At 34.1% G+C, this 18,593-nt stretch overlaps 1 protein-coding gene and 1 long non-coding RNA gene across 2 annotated transcripts in view; one reads left to right on the top strand and one right to left on the bottom strand.

The window, feature by feature from the left end:
- The window catches only part of LOC149791276 (uncharacterized), a 114,107-nt gene extending 103,336 nt beyond the window's left edge, over positions 1-10,771 (top strand). Inside the window, exons 43-47 of the mRNA XM_089969787.1 lie at positions 2,099-2,231; positions 5,473-5,591; positions 8,587-8,661; positions 9,182-9,388; positions 9,753-10,771. Coding sequence (XP_089825913.1) covers positions 2,099-2,231; positions 5,473-5,591; positions 8,587-8,661; positions 9,182-9,388; positions 9,753-9,911 — 693 coding nt within the window. The 3' untranslated portion in view covers positions 9,912-10,771. The remainder of the gene's footprint in view (positions 1-2,098; positions 2,232-5,472; positions 5,592-8,586; positions 8,662-9,181; positions 9,389-9,752) is intronic.
- LOC149791277 (uncharacterized) lies at positions 2,238-5,458 on the bottom strand. Its single transcript, XR_016423336.1, has 3 exons — positions 4,305-5,458; positions 2,831-4,152; positions 2,238-2,486 (listed from the first exon to the last, which is right to left on the bottom strand). It is a non-coding gene; the product is annotated as an uncharacterized LOC149791277 (long non-coding RNA).
- Positions 10,772-18,593: the final 7,822 nt, after the last annotated feature.

Raw genomic sequence — 18,593 nt, 5'->3', positions numbered from 1 at the left:
CTATGATATTCATTGTTGCCAGGAGCAGGTGGATCTATTATTGTTGTTTACTTGGCACATGGCACATGTACTTAAATTGGTTTAGATTTTGGTCTACATGAGAAAACTATGAAGGCTACATCGGGATGAGAAATAAATTCATGAATAAAATAAAAATAAAAAATATATAGTTTCAAAAGATTTCAAGTATGCCTAAGATGCTTCTAGGAGAGGACTGCAACTTTTGCTGGTGGGACTCCTAGTTTTACTAAAATAGGAATCCTGGACTTCTAGTTTTAAAATCCTAGTGAGACCTCAAAGTAAACTCTGTTAAAAAAAAAATGTTCATCAAGACTGAAAGCAATCACCCTGACTTTGACCAGGAAAAACTCAGAATGTGAACTCAGTTACTGGAAGAGCTCGTGAATGTCTATTACATTGCTGTCTGGTCTGTATTAAACCAGTGTACTCTGATGTGTTGTAAATGTGCTTGATTCTCTCTCTCTCTCTCTCTCTCTCTCACACACACACACACACACACACACACACAGCTTGCTCTAGAAACTTGGCAGTGGTATCCTTTAACATCTTGTTAGGACCCAATAAAACTCTAATTTGTGGGTCCTTGGGACTCCATCAAATAATGGAAGCCCTGAATGGGAAACCATGTTATTGTCTGGAAATTGCCAGAGTTTCATCCACTTTGGGACTGAAATTTTCAGGATGCAAGTCCGTAAGATAAAATGATGTTCAACATTCATTTGCTGCTTTATAGTAAATTAATTGAGGACACTACCTAAAGCATCTGTACTACAAAAGAAATTTCCCTAAAACAAACTCACTAAACTTTGACATTCTCTGTGGACAGAGTTGTCTGACATATGGCCCCTGGGCTAGAGTCCAGCCCACCATAGGGTTCTATTCAGTCTGACAACCGTTCATAATTCTGGTCAAGTGGTAATGAAAATATCCGTCAGTTTATAGAAAGTCCAGTGAATGAGAAAAAATTGCATTTTGGCTCCTCACATGAAAAGGTTGAACATTCTGGGCTACATCATGCTTATTACATTTGGTTATCTCCCTTAGTAGGATAATGCCACTTTCAGAATGCAGTGAATTTGGTGCTAAATGTTAACTTTATGACACTTGCCTTGGATTGAATTTACCAAGATCTATGTATATGGGTGCATCTGAAGATTTTGTAAAACATTTCGGAATAGAAAACAAAGGCTCACTGGATTCTTTATTTTCATTAATGGAACACTAGACTTAAATATTACTAGGGGTAGCACATAGGCATATTATAATGGCAGTACATTCCTTCAAAGCCACCGCACTTAGTTTGGATCCTTTATCTTCATTTTTCATGTCATGTTAGTTTTGTATTGTGATCAATAGTAAAAACTTGGTCATGGCTTTTGTGTACCAATCCAATGAGACAATGAAGTGATGTTTAGAGGACCTTGGATCCAAATATAATGACAACAATATTGACAACAATAATGACAACAATAATTTATTCAGAAAGAGTATAAGCCATGAGGAGCTTAGGGCCATAGTTTGGTCCTGATAAGATGACCCTAATACTACAAAAATGTCTTATGATGTACTTGGCCAAGTCTTTAGACCTCCACCCCCAATCGTTTTCCCAAAGTTTCAAGTCTATATCTATGTTGAATGGCATAGTAGATACACTACATTACTAACAGATCACTGAATAGACAGATGGATTACAGATCAATAGAACAATATAATCTCTACCTCTTTCACACAAGCACAAAAATAGTACCAACTTCAACATAAAAGTGATCATACGACAAAAGAATGCTGGATTAAACCAACTTAACTGTATTTTTAAGAATTAATGTGTGTGTGTGTGTGTGTGTGTGTGTGTGTGTATAAATATATAGCAAATATGTTCATACAAACTGTCTTTCCCTCATGCTCTCGCAAACACACTGAAAAAAACATTCTATCTAATAAATATAAAAGGACACAATTAGATGTTAATGTTCTTTTAATATTATTTTTGACAGAGTGGTGACATGTACCAGTATTTTTATATTATTTTTGACAGAGTGGTGACATGTACCAGTATTTTTTATATTATTTTTGACAGAGTGGTGACATGTACCAGGATCTCAACATCCTCCGAGATGCTTTTGACCGAATCAGACGTCCAAAGGGTGATCGATACTCTCCAGGAGATACTTGTCGACACATCAAAGAGTTTCACCCAGACTTCAAGACTGGTTAGTACCTTGATATTTTGTGCCAGTTATCACTAATATCCAATTCTAAATTGCTGATTTTATCCAATGCTGTATTTGATAGACACTTCATTAGTTAACTTGTCTTAATTTATACTTAACTTTGAGAAGAAAACTCAGGTTCAACGAGAACCAATAATTATTTTTAAAACTATGGTTATAGTTTTGTTTTTCTAGTGTCAGAGTCCTTAGATAAAAAAATACTATTGAAAATACAATCAGGCCCAAAATCTATACCTTTAAATAAAAAACTAATGACAATAAAATCAGGACCAAAATAATGACAATAAAATCAGGACCAAAATCTATACCTTTAAATAAAAAACTAATGACAATAAAATCAGGACCAAAATAATGACAATAAAATCAGGACCAAAATCTATACCTTTAAATAAAAAACTAATGACAATAAAATCAGGACCAAAATAATGACAATAAAATCAGGACCCAAATCTATACCTTTAAATAAAAAACTAATGACAATAAAATCAGGACCAAAATAATGACAATAAAATCAGGACCAAAATCTATACCTTTAAATAAAAAACTAATGACAATAAAATCAGGACCAAAATCTATACCTTTAAATAACAAAACCGAGACAATAAAATCAGGACCAAAATCTATACCTTTAAATAAAAAACTAATGACAATAAAATCAGGACCAAAATCTATACCTTTAAATAAAAAACTAATGACAATAAAATCAGGACCAAAATCTATACCTTTAAATAAAAAACTAATGACAATAAAATCAGGACCAAAATCTATACCTTTAAATAAAAAACTAATGACATTAAAATCAGGACCAAAATCTATACCTTTAAATAAAAAACTAATGACAATAAAATCAGGACCAAAATCTATACCTTTAAATAAAAAACTAATGACATTAAAATCAGGACCAAAATCTATACCTTTAAATAAAAAACTAATGACATTAAAATCAGGACCAAAATCTATACCTTTAAATAAAAAACTAATGACATTAAAATCAGGACCAAAATCTATACCTTTAGATAGAAAACTAATAACAATAAAATCAGGACCTTTGATGATATTATGTTTAGTTTGTTTCTTTCCCTAATCAAGTAGAAGTGCAAAATTACTGCTTTACAGTATAATTAGCCTCATATGTGGTGATTTCAACAATTATTGAATACATTTCTTTAGTACAGAGTCTCTACCAATTATTGCATTTAGCAAATTTAGGTTAAACTTCAGTTTGATACAGAGATATATTTACCAATATAAATATGTAATGTAAAGTGCTCAATATAACTGCAACAAAGTATAAACACATTATAATAACTTTACATTGTCTCGTTATTTGAAAAGCTAAAAATAAATATGAATAGTTTAGCGAAAATATTTAAAGCTGTAAGTGAATGAAGGTGTAGCAAATGGTTTCCATATTCTTTCTTAAGGTCTTAAAATAAAGAATAGAGGAGTAATAAATGCATGGGGCTCAAAAAGGGCTCAGTTTGATCAGGCAGAATCTAAAGCTGTGGCCAAGCAGAATACCTTTAAAGGTCATTCAGGAACTTTACAGTGATGCTGCCACTTGACTGGAGAGGGGTGGGGGTGGGGACTGTTTCTTTGCAACTCATGTCCAGGCATAACTGGAGACTGGGGTAAAGGGATTCTTTGAGGGAAAGGGATTCAACTTCCAGCACCACTTACCTTTTCTGCTAATAAATTATGATCGGGTAACATGTGACAAAGAAGCCAAATTTTGGAGTAAAAATGTTATTTTCAATAATACTTACCTGACAATAATACATGCACACCCTCCCAGCCTACCTGTAATTACATTTAAAACCAGACAGTGTACATATTTTCTCTCAGCCTACCTGTAATTACATTTAAAACCAGACAGTGTACATATTTTCTCCCAGCCTACCTGTAATTACATTTAAAACCAGACAGTGTACATATTTTCTCCCAGCCTGCCTGCAGTTACATTTAAAACCAGACATTGTACATATTTGCTCCCAGCCTGCCTGCAGTTACATTTAAAACCAGACAGAATGTGCATATTTGCTCCCAGCCTACCTGCAGTTACATTTAAAACCAGACAGTGTACATATTTTCTCCCAGCCTACCTGTAGTTACATTTAAAACCAGACAGTGTACATATTTTCTCCCAGCCTACCTGCAGTTACATTTAAAACCAGACAGTGTACATATTTTCTCCCAGCCTACCTGCAGTTACATTTAAAACCAGACAGTGTACATATTTGCTCCCAGCCTACCTGTAGTTACATTTAAAACCAGACAGTGTACATATTTGCTCCCAGCCTGCCTGCAGTTACATTTAAAACCAGACAGTGTACATATTTTCTCCCAGCCTACCTGTAGTTACATTTAAAACCAGACAGTGTACATATTTTCTCCCAGCCTACCTGTAGTTACATTTAAAACCAGACAGTGTACATATTTGCTCCCAGCCTGCCTGCAGTTACATTTAAAACCAGACAGTGTACATATTTTCTCCCAGCCTACCTGTAGTTACATTTAAAACCAGACAGTGTACATATTTTCTCCCAGCCTGCCTGCAGTTACATTTAAAACCAGACAGTGTACATATTTTCTCCCAGCCTACCTGTAGTTACATTTAAAACCAGACAGTGTACATATTTGCTCCCAGCCTGCCTGCAGTTACATTTAAAACCAGACAGTGTACATATTTTCTCCCAGCCTACCTGTAATTACATTTAAAACCAGACAGAATGTGCATATTTGCTTCAGTGTGGGTGGGACTTGGCACCAATTCCTTTATCCAAGGGGAGATTGGTTTTGTCTGACATCAAGGTCAGCAGACAAGTTTTAGCATTTTTCTTACCATAATCAAGTTTGGCGGATTTCAAGATAGTGCATGTACTTTTGGTGTGTTATGATGAAGTATGTGTCATTGAAAAAATATATTTTAATCAAACAATTGGTTGTTTAATTGCTTGAACACTATGTCCGATACTGACTCATGACACAAAAGTAGGGACAGCCTGCTCACTAACAAGTTGGATTTATTTGTTTTTTTATCCTATGAATCTTTCCATTAAAAAGTGCTTACTGTAATATTGAAGAACAAAATTTAACATACCGGTACCTCTTTTCTTGTGGAAAGAAAAAATATGCAATAGTTACTCGAGTTACCTAGAGACAGCCTAACTATTTTTAGTGGTACTGAAATAAGAAAAAGTCTCTTAAATTGTATCTACAGGTCGCTACTGGATTGAGCCTAGTGGAAAACATGTTGCTGATGCAGTAGAAGTGACATGTAGATTCCCGTCGGAAGATGCCAATGAAGCTGAGACCTGTATCCCAGCAGTGAAGAGCAAAGTACGTACACAAATAATACAAGTAACGTGAGATTTACAGCAAACTTAAGAAATTCCACTATAATACTCCAACAATAATAGGAAATTAACAGTAAATTTTATGAATTCCACTACAATTAGGACCCCAACAGTAATAAAGAATTTATACCCTAATAATAATAGGGAATTCACAGCAAATTTCATGAATTCCACTACAGGTAGGACTCCAACAGTAATAAAGAATTTATATCCTAATAATAATAGGGAATTCACAGTAAATTTCATGAATTCCACAACAATTAATTATCCAAGAATAATAGGGAATTTGCAGCAAACATCACAAATTTCATAACAATTAATTATCCAAGAATAATAGGGAATTTGCAGCAAATATCACAAATTTCACAACAATTAATTATCCAAGAATAATAGGGAATTTGCAGCAAACATCACAAATTTCACAACAATTAATTATCCAAGAATAATAGGGAATTTGCAGCAAACATCACAAATTCCACAACAATTAATTGCCCAAGAATAATAGGGAATTTAAAGCAAACTTGACAAATTCCACAACAATAAATTACCCAATAATAATGGGGAATTTACAGCAAATATCACAAATTCCACAACAATTAATTACCCAAGAATAATCAGGAATTTACAGCAAACTTGACAAATTTCATAACAATTAATTACCCAAGAATAATAGGGAATTTACAGCAAACTTGACAAATTTCATAACAATTAATTACCCAAGAATAATAGGGAATTCCCAGCAAACATCACAAATTTCACAACAATTAATTACCCAAGAATAATAGGGAATTTACAGCAAATATCACAAATTCCACAACAGTTAATTACCCAACAATAATAGGGAATTTACAGCAAACTTGACAAATTTCATAACAATTAATTACCCATGATTAATAGGGAATTTACAGCAAACATCACAAATTTCACAACAATTAATTACCCAAGAATAATAGGGAATTTACAGCAAACTTGACAAATTTCATAACAATTAATTACCCAAAAATAATAGGCAATTTACAGCAAACATCACAAATTTCACAACAATTAATTACCCAAGAATAATAGGGAATTTACAGCAAATATCACAATTCCACAACAATTAATTACCCAAGAATAATAGGGAATTTACAGCAAACTTGACAAATTTCATAACAATTAATTACCCAAGAATAATAGGGAATTTACAGCAAATTTGACAAATTCCACAACAATTAATTACCCAAGAATAATAGGGAATTTACAGCAAACTTGACAAATTTCACAATTAATTACCCAAGAATAATAGGGAATTTACAGCAAATATCACAAATTCCACAACAATTAATTACCCAAGAATAATAGGGAATTTACAGCAAACTTGACAAATTTCACAACAATTAATTACCCAAGAATAATAGGGAATTTACAGCAAATATCACAAATTCCACAACAATTAATTACCAAGAATAATAGGGAATTAACAACAAACAACACAAATTCCACAACAAATAATTACCCAAGAATAATAGGGAATTTACAGCAAACTTGACAAATTTCATAACAATTAATTACCCAAGAATAATAGGGAATTTAAAGCAAACTTGACAAATTCCACAACAATAAATTACCCAATAATAATGGGGAATTTACAGCAAATATCACAAATTCCACAACAATTAATTACCCAAGAAAAATAGGGAATTTACAGCAAATATCACAAATTCCACAACAATTAATTACCCAAGAATAATAGGGAATTTACAGCAAACTTGACAAATTTCATAACAATTAATTACCCATGATTAATAGGGAATTTACAGCAAACATCACAAATTTCACAACAATTAATTACCCAAGAATAATAGGGAATTTACAGCAAACATCACAAATTTCATAACAATTAATTACCCAAGAATAATAGGCAATTTACAGCAAACATCACAAATTTCACAACAATTAATTACCCAAGAATAATAGGGAATTTACAGCAAATATCACAATTCCACAACAATTAATTACCCAAGAAAAATAGGGAATTTACAGCAAACTTGACAAATTTCATAACAATTAATTACCCAAGAATACTAGGGAATTTACAGCAAACTTGACAAATTCCACAACAATTAATTACCCAAGAATAATAGGAAATTTACAGCAAATATCACAAATTCCACAACAATTAATTACCCAAGAATAATAGGGAATTTACAGCAAACTTGACAAATTTCACAATTAATTACCCAAGAATAATAGGGAATTTACAGCAAATATCACAAATTCCACAACAATTAATTACCAAGAATAATATGGAATTAACAACAAACAACACAAATTCCACAACAATTAATACCCCATGAATAATTGGGAATTCACAGTAAATTTCATGAATTATTGTATTAGTCCAACAGTTAGAACCACAAGATTAGAATTAATTTACAGGAAACTTCACAACGTCCACTACAGTTAGGAACCAAGATTTATAGGGAATTTACAGTAAACTTAATGAATTCCATTACAATTAGTACCCCAAGAATAATAGGAAATTTTCAGAAAACTTCACAAATTCCACTATATTTAGGACCAAAGTTTAATAGGGAATTTATAGCAAACTTCACAAATTCAAACAGTTAGGACCCAAGTTTAATAGGCAATTTATATCAATCTTCAAAGACTTGACTACAATTGTGATCCAAAATAAACAGGGAATTTACAGCAAACTTAAAAAATTTCACTTTAATCAAGATGCAAGATTAATAGGGAATTTGCAGTAAACTTCACAAATTCCACTACAATTAATACCCCAAGAATAATAGGGAATTTACAGTAAACTTCAGAAATTCCTCTACAATTAATAATCTAAGATTATTCGTTAGCTTTTAAATGAAAATTCTGATTTAAGATGTCATTAAAATTCATAAAGTGATAGTGTTCCCTTACTATAAGGTACTCTGGTATTCACAGTTCTAGTTAATATTATATAAACTCCTGATATATTTCAGTTTGACACTCAGAGATGGACGAAGGAATCTGGTCGCTCTCAGTGGTTTATGGAAGACATTTTCAGTGGAAATGAGGTACAGTTACTAAATGTTTTCATTGTATCTTCATTAAGAAGGTTAAGGCCACAGGGGAAAACTTTTGTCGCATTTTAAATCGATCATTTAAAAAATATTCTTATGCAATATTCACTAAAGTTTCTCAGGTTTAAACATGTGATCAGTTGTTGTATATATAATTTTTTTAATTAAATTTTTTGAGATAATTCTCAAAAACGTCCACTAAACTTACCATTTTTAGTTTACTACAGGTTTACATAAATTGTATATAATGGACTTAAAAGGCTGATTATTCATAACATCACTCTAGAGTTTTGTCTCAGTCTGGGTACAAGGTTGAAGATCTGTAATTATCGCACTGTCGATGCATGCTTAGTGTGCATGCTAAGATTAGAGAATCAGATCAAGTATTCTCAGATCGGCTCATTTATTACTTTTCTTGAATATTTACTTTGACTCAGCATATACCAATCTGCTGGATATCATGATAGAATCAACATGTTCAGTATCATCAAATTAATTTCTTTGGCTTCTTCAGTTTGATTACAGGATTGAGGATCCTCAGCTTCGAGCACTCCAGAGGTTGAGTACTCATGCTCGCCAGACCGTCACATTCCGCTGTCTCAACAGCCGTTCTAAGTACATCCGCATGCTGACACACGACATGAGTGAGGATCTCCTTGATGCAAACTTCAAACGGCACAGGACCCACATCACTAAAGTGGAGAAACAAGGAGGATGCGAGGTAAATATTTTGTATCTCCAGCAGTAGTACATAGTAACATGGGTATTGCTGTGTCGATATGTCCTTACAAACTTCCATTTGTCAAATAAAAATGGCAAGAAGTTGGTTACCCAACAACATATTCTTATCAATCAAAACCATTTGAGGCAGACAAATTAAATTTTATATTTGTGTTTATATGTGTATTTGGATGGCATGATTAATTTTCATACAACTTTAGCAGTTTTCCAAGTACAGCAACATATAGTTTTTCAAATTTTTTAATTTTTGGGACATTTATAAATATAAACTCAAAGTTTCCTACAGTTATTTATCTCACATTATTAATCTACACAGAAGTGACCTATTTTTATTTCCTTGTCAGGAATACACCAACCAATGGGGATCAACAGATTTCATAATAGAAACCACTCGACCAAGCACCTTGCCAATTCTGGATATGCTTCTAGATGATATTGGACGTGAAAACCAGCAATTCGGCATCGAAATAAGCGAAGTATGCTTCAGGACAGTTAGGAAATAGACTGCTAAGCAGAATAATGACTTTTGATTGAAACTTAATTGCTCAGTGCTTCATATTTTTCTTTTTCATCATCCTTCCTTCATTGTATCTTACCATTTTTAGTCATGGCATGGAACGAGATGAATAGCAAAACTCCCGTCAGACGCTGAAAATGCATTTATTTTCTGTTGAAGATTGGGAGGACAGATCATTGCAGATTGGTAATATTGTCTATTATATCAATGTATAAATTGGTATGCAATATATTAATAAAAATCATGGCACTGAAACATCAATATTGATAAATCATGGCAAATAAAAGAACATAAATCATGGCGAAAGGTCAGTTGGTAATTAATTAATCAATTATATTATAATATTTATGCTACCACTTGTTATACATTGTATGTATATATAATAGATGTGAATACAAGTTTCAGCCTTATCATAAGTCCGTCCAATTTCTTTGAAATAACATGTAAGTATAAATTGATGTATATGAAATGTCACGAAGCATACATGCACGACTAGCCTCTTTGATGCTTGATCATAATTTTCGTACTTTTCGTCTGGCATCATTCCCTTCTTATGAAAGCACCAAAAGGGGCTTGACATTGAAACTGTGATGAGGAAAACCAATTTTGTGATATAGTCACATTTAAAAAAGGTGATTCAGGCATAGATGATGCATTTCTTATCATTCTAAGCTCTGTTCATTTTGTCTTATTAATTCGAATGCTTGTCTTTATGATTTCTCCATTTTTCAGGGAGCACCTTATTATGTTTAATTTTTGTTCCCCCTTATTTTGTACTTAAAACATCTGCGGTGGTTTTTGTGTCAGCTGATAGACAAACTACAATAAAATATATTTTATATATAAGTTTGTTCATTTTGTTTTGATCCAGATCTCTCTATATCTCTCTCTAAATCTCAAACTGCTCTGGTGGCCTAAGCGGTTTGTTTCTGCCTTGGATAAGGGAGGTCGCAGGTTCAAACTCCAGCCGAGTCATATCAAAGACTTATACAGATGGTACTAACAGCTGCCTCGCTTGGCGCTCAACATTAAGAAGTTAAGGACTGGTCACCCTGGTGTCAGGATAATGTGACAGGGTGGGACATCATGCTACATGTTTGCGACATGATGCCCCAGTACTTGACATCACTATAAACTGTCACGCTGCAGACATCGTAATGATATGATTTTAAAAAATGTTAAAGCTACGTTAAAAATCAAAATCACACACACACACACACACACACACACACACACACACAAAGAGTCTCTCTCTCTCTCTCTCTTTTAAAAGAGGGTCAGGCAAAAGCAAGATTGCTTCCACATATAAATTTCTTTGAAAATAGTCATTGATGGATGTGACTTTACAATAAACAAGTTGATAGTCAGCACTCAGATATTTACTTTAAGGTAAAAAATAATCGCTACTATTTTTAGATATTCTGGCTTGTGATGATGAAGACACAAACAAGTTTGAATACAAAAATGTTTTATTCAAACTCAGTTTGGAATATATCTGAAGAATACCTGAACTTATGCCTGATCATTAATTAAGGTTTATTTCAAATAATATTAATTACAGAACTTAACTAAAGTTTTTATGTGGGCATAGCTTGACCTTCGATCCATGATACAAGGTTCAAGGCCGTGATATAAGTTTTGTACTGCGTAGATGTATCTTATGAATAGGTCGACTTGAACATATTTTTCTTTCCATTTTAATACCAGATATATTTCATTGTCTGGTGCCAAAAATGGGATGTTTTAATGATTGGCAAGAAAAATTGTTTTTTTTTTTTTGTGTACCACAAGCAAAACATGTCGCGTATTTATGCACATAAATAAACTTGTATTTTTATTGCATTGTATACCGATCCAGCTTCTGAGTCAAAACTTAAAAGATTAAACTCACTCTTGATCCCCACACCACCAAACTCACTCTTGATCCCCACACCACCAAACTCACTCTAGATCCCCACACCACTAAACTCACTCTTGATTCCCACACCACCAAACTCACTCTTGATCCCCACACCACCAAACTCACTCTTGATCCCCACATCACCAAACTCACTCTTGATCCCCACACCACTAAACTCACTCTTGATCCCCACACCACCCTCCTCACAAGTTTACCTCAGTTGGATAGCTTTCACACCTGGGTATTTGAGGTGATCTCTTGTTCTACAGGCTGAGCTTAAATATATCAGCATTTTAAGAAAATTATCGGCTTAGCATAACCTAATCTGTTGCAATAAATTACTGTTTTACCATTTGGCAACTAATTTGATGATTAGCAAAACAGCATACTGGGTTTTTAACATTGTTGACTAAGTCAAAAGAGGATGGTAATTCATAGAGAACTTCAAAGTGGCAAGACAGATATATTCAGTAATAATTAATCTCCCTGCCTCGAAGGTAATGCGATTCCCTTTTCTTTCTTTTTTCCAGCTGACAAAATGCCCATATTTCTGGCTGCAAGTATAACTTGATATCTCAATGCAAAATCTTGCATTTTCACGTGAAAATAAAGGAGATGAGAAAGGGATGAAACAAAAATATGGAAAATAGTTCAACGATAATTTTCTGCATTACATACTTAGGTATATACAGTAATAAAAGAAAATAATTTTGGTATGTTGAAGTTTCACAACTCAAAAGGATACTCAAAGAGACTCTGATACTTGGCAGTTTAAAAGACAGAAGAAATAGACTTGTCATGAATTCTATATATTCTTCATGACCAAGAAAAGCAAGTCCTTAAAGTGATTATTTTTTGAATGCTCAGCCAAAAATTATATTCTCAAACCTCATCAATACTTGAAGAAATATGCTAAAATTGGCTGCCATTCCATCCAATGGTGTCGTTAGAAAATGTATGAAGGCCAGATGGCAGGTATCACAGTATCATTTATGCTGTATTGGGCAGGCTTACAACGATTTTAAAGTTGAGGTCATTATTAGGGCCATACCCTACCAACAAAATTTCATGGCAAATAAAATAATGAATCTGGAATGAGCAAAAAGGGCCATATGTTAATTTATGGAGGTTGATAACTATGACGTGTGAAATACTGATACCGTATTATGAGGTTAAGATTAGGAACTTAGCATTTTGATGCCTTGACGTGGGGGGGGGTAGTTTTGTTTATATCCATTCCATCACACCATGTCAGAAGGACTAGGTCGATTGAAACAAAACTGTATTTAAAGCGTTACATTAGGATGATCATTTTCACCATTATATGGAATAATATAACGGAGCTATGGCCCCTGTTTGTCTTAGAACTTTGCTCTTCCTTTACATCACATCAGTGTTGACATCCATGTTGTATTGACATATACCTTGTTCTTTCAAACTTGGTGTTCTGCCATTATTCAAATTAGTGTTATATGCCTGAACACTACATTAAGAGGCCATTGGTTTTAATAACGCTTTTAACATATTGCCAGCTGTATCATGGCAAGGATATGGGAGGTAAGTACCTTTCCCAGGGACATACCAAGGCAACTAACTCTGGCTGGCCTGGGCAGGTATCAAACCCATCACCAAGGCTCCTGGCCATTAATAAGTTTCTAGTCTTAAAATTCCCATAGACTTTTATGGATTTTTTTTTTACATACATGGACTCATTATTATACTTATATAGGAGTAGTGTATAAATAGAAAACTATGGTCCACGCACATTTGTTGTGCTTTTACAGCCATTGTAGGAATATGAAAATAGTGAAAATCATGTTAAAAATTTACTAGACCAGCAATACTGAGACGCATTTTTGAAGTTCACAAATAACAATTTCTAGACCACTCATTTGTTGTGTATCACATTTTGTTGGGATCAGATGACACTAAGCATAAAAATAAATAAATAAATAAATATATATATATATATATATATATATATATATATATATATATATATATATATATATATATATATATATATATATATATATATCCGTCTGCCAGGCGTGACATGTGGTCAGTGAGTCGGAGTTGTACTTGGGGGGAAAAACAAATCAGTCAAACTGGATAGATGGATAAACAAATAAGACAGAAAAACAAAACCATTGTAGAATAAATACATTTGTATTATTGAATTGAATATGTACAAATAAATTGACAACTTTTACTTTGTCCATTCTCATGTAATGAATTCCATTACACTTAACATTTTTTTATCCATTTACATAATAAATCCATGCATTGATTATTATGTCATATACGGGTATAATCTTTCATCACCGTTAGCCTTGGCTGTGGAAACGACCTTCAATCTAATGACGTTATTGGGGAATGCATGCCCATTTTGACACTGTGGAAACGGCCTTCAATTTAATGACGTTACTGGGGAATGCATGTCCATTTTGACGCTGTGGAAACGGCCTTCAATCTAATGACGTTACTGGGGAATGCATGCCCATTTTGACGCTGCCCTAGAAACTACTCGTTGAAACAAAACAATTTGCATAAAGGTTTTCTTTAATCGAATTTTCTTCAGATGTCTGGCACTATCAACTAGAACTGACGTTTTTTGCGCCAGTCATGCACCTGTTTCTGTGACACCAAATTCACGATCTGCAGCAATATTGCTGTTTTTCTCTGTAACCTTTAACTTAAACGCTCCATCGAACGCTTTACATTTTATTTTCTCCATATTGATGAAAGTAACTAAGTTTATCAAATCATCTTTATTGGTGTGGACATCTCTTCACCTACGATTAAGGTGGAAAACGTTGAATGGACCTCTTTGCTCCGAAATTTTTAAAGGATTTTATGTCTGTGTGTATCTTCTTAGTCTGTAGTGCCTATTTGAAAAAAAGCAAAAAGAATTCTGAGAAATTTGTATTCTTTTGTTTTAGTAAGGGTTCTTGCTGCTGCCCTAACCGTATTTTGTTTTAGTAAGGGTTCTTGCTGCTGCCCTAACCGTATTTTGTTTCATAAAAGCTTATATTTCCCTGGCTAGTTTCCTTGCCTTCCTTCTTTAACAAGTGATCCTTGCCAGGGATCGGTGGTAGTCCAGTGTGTGCTGTATGTGTAATGCTGTAGTGTGCTACATTGCTATATAATTATGTATGTTTGGACTGGTTCAGGAAAGGTCAAATTTTTCTAAAAGTATTCTTTATTTACTCAGAGGCCTATCTAAGAAAAACAAAAATAAAGCCAGCTAAGGATGCCTGGTATTAGCCCGTGGCAGTGACAGATACCATTGCCGCTGGTCCCTAAAGGGCACGACCCTATATGTTTCCGCCCCAGTGGTCGTTCCCGTTCACACACTTGGAGTCCCTATCCAGCCGTGCTATATGATATGATAGAAAGAAAAGAAAACGGAAAATGAAATAAATATAACAAACAAAACTCAGAGAAACTAATGTGTATTATGGTGTTGAAGTTCGTGCGAAGCATGTAGGTTTTGTAGGTGTTAATAAGAAGTTTTTGGTTCCCTGTGTTCTTTGTATTGTGATGTTCTTACTTGTTGGCCTACCCTTTGGGAAGTTCCGGTGTGGCCCGTGCTATCTCGCGTTAGTCACGCATCTCTGGCGTCACGCCATCATTTATTCTTATTTTGATAGGCTCAACTCCCTGTCCCCATCTGTACATACTCGTTTGTACCTATTTGATTAGTACTGCGAGGTTTTCATCAGAAGTATATATTCCTGTCATTTTTCTCTTCCCATGTTTCTTTACTCTTGATATTTCAAAATAAGGTCTTTATTTTGCGAAACTTTGTAGATGGTTCAGTAAGTTGAACAAGTCTATTGTTTTTTTATACATGTTATTATTGAGTTTGTAGTCAGATAAATATATGTGTATTCCAGCTCAAGGGTATTGCATTTCCTTTGTCAAATTCCTTATTATATTTAGTATGTGCGTCTCTGCATGTTTATTAGGTGTACAAGGCCTAAGCACCCCACTCCACCCCGTCCTTAGGTTTATATAGATAGCACCTATGTACGCAATGCAGTCGTCTGCGTCAACAGATAAAGTGTATTATTTTATCTTCTATCGCGTTCAGAATTTGATCAGTCAAATTTATTACCATGGTAACGTATAAGAGCTGACGGCCTCGACGTATCCCAGAGGATATCAAACTTGTTCTTTCCGCCGACTTGGAGCAAAAAATGTTCGCAGTTTTGTGTTTATATATCTGCCTGATTATTTCATTTCTGGAGTTTTGGGTGCACCTGACAGCGCTGAGGGAAAATATTCGTTTCTTTTCTTACGGTAAATTGTGAGAGTTGTCCAGGCATGTTTCTCCTGCTAGAACAGCTGGGATGTCACTGACTCACTTCAATTACATGGTATGAGAACCTGTTATCTAAATTTGTCAAATCCGCCGCAGATTCACATTTAATTAAAATGATTTAAACTAAACTCTTTTGACGCCATTTTGATGACCAACTCTTCATGGGTCAAGCTCTTCAGCCTAATTACAGTCATACTTGACGACAAATCAACCAGATAGTAGGTGTGCTCAACCTTCTCGAAGAGAAATAAAAAAGAATTAGAAAGCAAGAACATGACCTGCATACCACACCCCCTGCTATGATAAAATACCCCACCTCCTGCTATGATAAATTAAAGTAAAAAAAAAATAACAAAAAATAATGAACTATATGGACCACACACTTTATAATGGTGATATTGTAGTAATCCATCATTGTAAACAGTAGTGCATACAACCTCGGCCTTGTAATTATTTAGTTACTATTTTTTACCTGCATCCACACAAAGGTGTCTTGATTTAATTTCTATACACCTTCACATTTTTATATCGATGGAACAAACTCTGTCACTTGATTACGTGAGTGTACTGCAGGATACAAGGACTGTTTCGTTTTTCAAGAAGCTTTGATCGTAACGAAAGTTTGTGTAACAGGTACCACCGGTGTTTTTGTTTTTTTTTTTTTATACCTGTGGTACGTATCACGGTACTTTTTCACTGTCCCGGTAGGTCGGTAGTTTCCGTCAGTAAGTTATGTAGGGAAATCCAAGAGAAATCTTGATAAGACTTTAATGATATTAATAGCATGTCTTTATTATTTATGACAACAGTCAAAACTTATCTTTTTTTACAAAACAGTTGTATCTATCATACATTAATGGTGATTATTACAAGGATAATCATATTTATGATCCTTTAATCACATGTTTGACACGTGTCATATCAATGCGGTGGCCAAATGGAATGTTGTGAAATATATTCTGGCCAGATTCAACTTCCGGTAAAATTTTCTGATTAGAAAAAACAACAAAACAAATGTCATGTTTGAGTTATTTACTAGCGTATATGAATCTTTTTTGGAAGACTGCGAATCATATTGTGATTTTGAGGAGCGCACTTGTTCTCTGTCTGAACTTTACGTAATTTCTCATGTCCGCTAAACATTGTTTATCGTTTGTTGAGTAAGTGTATTGTGTTTACTGGCCTTCTGCCATAAATATCTTGCCCTGGTTTTGGCTTCCTTATTAAAGTTTCCCTTCCTATCAATAGTGTAGCTAGAAAATTGTATGCTTCAGTATCAACGCTTCCTATTTTAATAGTCTCTCTAATATCATCACAACGTCTTTTACATTACCAGCTATAGTGTAAGCTTAATCATCCCACTTTGGGTGTAGCTTTGGATTGCAACTTATGCCACAATTAGGCATACACAGAAAATTCATCTACTATAAGTTACTGGTCATTTATGGGGGAGGGGTTATTTTCTTTTGACCTATTTTCTTTTATCTCAGGATAATTCAAATTATAAAATGGCGACATTTTGATATAAATTAGAGCATGATATCTTTTCCACCTACTGACCGACGGAAACAAAAAGAATTAGGGGCAGCCCTTCAGTATACAGAAAAATCAGTACCATACGTGTAATGATGTTGACCGAAGGTTTACAAATCGTCCATTAGTATTAAGACAAATGGGTGTGGGTGGGTGATATATCAGACTATCCATGTCACAGAACAATGAATTGTTTGTCCTTATGATAATTGCAGTATACCGTGGTTCAGAAATACCGCGGTATACGTTGTACATTCTTCGGGGTACCCACCTCTAATGCATGTACGTTATTTTGCGGAGTATGTCCGTAAGAAGTGACTTTTAAAAATCGTACTATTCTGTTACATGACTCAATGTAACTTATACGTAAGCACTTTTTCGCCTACAAATTGATTTCAGTTTCTACGAAAGTCTAGGGGGAGTTTGATTGAGTAGCAATTTGCCTTGTGTATCTATATTGTGTATTTTACTTCTGGTGCAATACTGTAGAATAATTGCAGTTGCATCAGTTGATTCATGTAGGGAAGATTTCCATTGGTCAGAACATAACCGTGTGATCAGACCAAATTGTGTTTATTCGTTATAAACCGTATGGAGAACAACTTTTATACTTCTATAAATAGTTACATACAGTATCGACAGAATCGGAGGGCATACACACTAAATCAAAACTGTATGTTCATAGTTTATTTAGAAAATTAATTAAATTGATCAGACATAATCAAATAGCAAATCTTTATAACTTTTCTGAAGATAAATGATTCTTCCTTTGAGTAGGTTTGAAAAAAGCTGGGAAACTCAAAATCTGCCAAGAAGAACATTGGGGCTATGTTGTACAGCACTTTCACTGCGGCTTGTTACAAATGAATTTAAAATCATACGTAAAAGGATATGGGGATGGGGGGGGG

This window comes from Sinohyriopsis cumingii, chromosome 9 (genome assembly GCF_028554795.1).
Source record: "Sinohyriopsis cumingii isolate HCF-2022 chromosome 9, ASM2855479v2, whole genome shotgun sequence".
Lineage (NCBI taxonomy): Eukaryota > Metazoa > Mollusca > Bivalvia > Unionida > Unionidae > Sinohyriopsis > Sinohyriopsis cumingii.
Note: the sequence above shows the minus strand (reverse complement) of the source record. Positions and strands in the feature narration are given on the sequence as shown.